Below are 3,089 nucleotides of genomic sequence, written 5' to 3' on the forward strand. Positions count from 1 at the left end.
TTTTTCCACAGCGCGATATCCGCTTCGTCTGCTAAAACGTCTAAGGGAGTTACAGTTGAAGTAAAGGGGATGTTCTGTTTCAACAAGTCTGCCTTCCATGCTCCCTATAAGAAAAAATACAATACACTAACATGTAAACATGCGCGCACAACTAGAGCACAAAACGGCAGACAGACAGCACCAAATAGAGATTTTACCTGCGATTCGGGTTCATCATGCAGTATTGCTTAACAAAGGATAAAATAAGTAGAAATATACACACACATATACATACAGTATATATATATATATATATATATATAGTAACTATCCACAGACACCCAGTAAACAAGTGTAAACAATTTTCAGGCGTAATGAGTCAGAGAACCAGGAACCATAAACGACAAACAGCCAAAACTATTACGTGCTAGTAAGGAATCGATTAGGACACACATATGTGTTAAGGATGTATATATATATATATATATGTAATACAGTAATAATGGTTAGGCATATATATGTATATATGTATAGTGATATAAATGTGGCACACCTCTCAATGTTAGCGGCCATTCATTAGTGTATTTGCTGCCGAGCGTGAGTCCGACGCTTATTGACAATTATTATAATCAAGATATGTATAATTACTATAAGATATATCGCCCTTGCTTGCTGCAACTTATTAACCTACTGCTTCCCAACAAGACAGAATCTGCATCAGCGTTGCTTCCAGCAATTAATACAATTGAAATGCACTATTCAAATGGTTTTAATCACCTCTATGAGGTCGACGCGGAAAGGAGCTGAGAAAGCTCCTGCATAGGAGACGAAGGCTGCAGCGAGGAGATAGTCTCCGATGACTGTTAGCTTTGAAGATTCGAGTTCATTCATTGATTCATTCCATCTTTTGTTTTCGTCTGCTAGTCCATTTACAAGCCTCTCTGCTAAGTCCAACTTCAACTGGCATTCTGTCGCTTGAGCCACCACACCCTGCCGCTCCTCGTCAGCCTCTTGCATCTTCTGCTGCAGCTTTGCTACCTTCTCTAAAATATGCACAAAACACACGCTTGTTTCTGTTCCTCATGATGCTGCTGCTGCTGCTGATGTTGCTGCTGCTGCTGATTGTGATGCTGCTTCTGGTGTTGCTGTTGCGGCTGGTGCTGCTGATTCTTCAGGTGCTGCAGGTGCTTCAGGTGCTGCTGATGCTTTGCATGTTGTTGACGCTTCTGGTGTCGCTGGTGCTGGTGCTGATACTGCATCGGGCGCTGCTGGTGCTGCTGGTGATTCCGATCCTGCCGTTGTTGCTGATTCCGACGCTGGTGCCGTTGCTAGTGCTGGTGGTGCTGCTGCCGTTGCTGGTCCTGTTGGTGCTGCTACCGTTGCTTATTTTCCTGCTGCTTCCTTGTTTGCTGGTGCTGCGACTGGAGCTAGTGTTGGTCTTTGTGAATGGCTTTTCTGCCTTAGCCCAATTGTTCGTTATTTTGAAAAATAAATCTCAGCACTAGAGAGAACGACAGCAGCAATAGAGGGGAGCAGAAAACGAAGTGTGCTGCTGTTCTGCATAAAACGATCCTTTAAAGAAAATCCCGTTCAAATGAGCCAACGAAACAATTATTTAGGGCAATTATTCCACACAAAGAGCAACTATACACTTCTCCGCACGTACACACCCACGCACCCCAGTGCATATGGGCTATTTATTGGGAAAACAAGTACTCCACACCTCATCAATGGTAAAGCCGAGAATTTTCAAAGCAGTACTGATGCACATGTTGCATGGCCATTACAAATACGCATATCTTATATATATATGTATATATATGTATACGTATATGTATGTATATCCCCAGACCCAAAACCCTAAATACCGAACCCCAAACATCTCACCGTTGATTTCTCTAACTCGTTCTAGGACTTGAGCGAGATTGGAGTCGGCTTTGTTTTTGGATTCCGTTGCCTCTGCGAATTTGTCCATTAGTGGTTTTACCTTGCGGTAGATGGTGTTGTAAGTAACGATGTTGACGACCCAATTTGCAAGAAAAGCAGCAGCTAAAGACTTTCCCTTCATCACTTCAAAGTTGAAAAAAGGCTGCGAAATTATCGGAGTTATGGCGTTCACCGTTTCCTCCGTCATATTCTCCGCATCAAAAGCTCGCACCTGAAAAACCACCGCAAGCCCTAAACCGTAAACTGTAAACCATAAACTTTAGCCCCTAACTGCGAAGACCAAAGAATGGGGAACCCAAATTATTGGCCAAAAAACAACATTGGCCCTTAAATACAGGGCCCAAAACTTAGAAAACCCAATTGCAGTATGCTCTCATTTTTGCCCTCACGAGAGGTCGATCTTTGAAAATTATCTGCTGAAAGGAAATGGTGTTGCAAGCAACAAGAGTTACCAACAGGAAACCAAGAAGAGAAAGTTAAATATCATACTTATAGTTTATTTATCATATTCTAGTAATAACGATACGGCTGTATGAGCAACCACAAAATGTAAAGTTTCTTTGCTAAAAATCCGCCGGAGTTACTGCTTAACAGACGATACAATGTTCAAAATGCTATAATGGTACAAAATAATGAACCGGAAACAAGAAACTGCATTATTCTTTAGAGTTGTTAGACGTGCGTTTAAAACTTCAGTTCATACATACGCTGTCAATACTGCCACTTTAAAAGCATTGTTTCACGGTTTAGGGTTGAAGGTTTAAGCTCTGGGTTTTTGTCTTACCTGGTCCAGGAACTTTGCAGGATCGCTCATCATTTTTTGTGCTGCTTTCCACTCGGTGTTTTTTGTCTCTCCGCGCATTATAAGAACAGCTTTTGTGACTTCTAAACATTCTGCAGGCGGCTTAGGAAGCGACTTCAACTCCTGTGCAGTGTACACACACTAGGACAGTTAGGGAGGCTTAAAATGCAGCCATGCAGCGTTCACATGCGTGTGCAGGCAACAAGAGAGGAGAGTCAGTTTAAAGCGTTTGCCGTATATGTATGTGAATGTATATGCAGACAAATCAATAGATGCATGCAAATATTATATGCGTGATATATAATATATATATGTATATATATGCATATATACATATGCATATATATATATATATATATAT

General features: G+C 41.4%; 1 protein-coding gene across 1 annotated transcript in view; it reads right to left on the reverse strand.

The window, feature by feature from the left end:
* EAH_00058940 (hypothetical protein) overlaps positions 1-3,089 on the reverse strand; it is a gene marked incomplete at both ends in the record, with an annotated part of 8,241 nt that continues 5,152 nt past the window's right edge. Inside the window, 4 exons of the mRNA XM_013397233.1 lie at positions 1-104; positions 757-1,022; positions 1,867-2,137; positions 2,711-2,851. Of these exons, the coding sequence (XP_013252687.1) occupies positions 1-104; positions 757-1,022; positions 1,867-2,137; positions 2,711-2,851 (782 nt within the window). The remainder of the gene's footprint in view (positions 105-756; positions 1,023-1,866; positions 2,138-2,710; positions 2,852-3,089) is intronic.

This window comes from Eimeria acervulina, genomic scaffold (assembly GCF_000499425.1).
Source record: "Eimeria acervulina Houghton genomic scaffold, Eah_scaff1363, whole genome shotgun sequence".
NCBI classification, from domain to species: domain Eukaryota; phylum Apicomplexa; class Conoidasida; order Eucoccidiorida; family Eimeriidae; genus Eimeria; species Eimeria acervulina.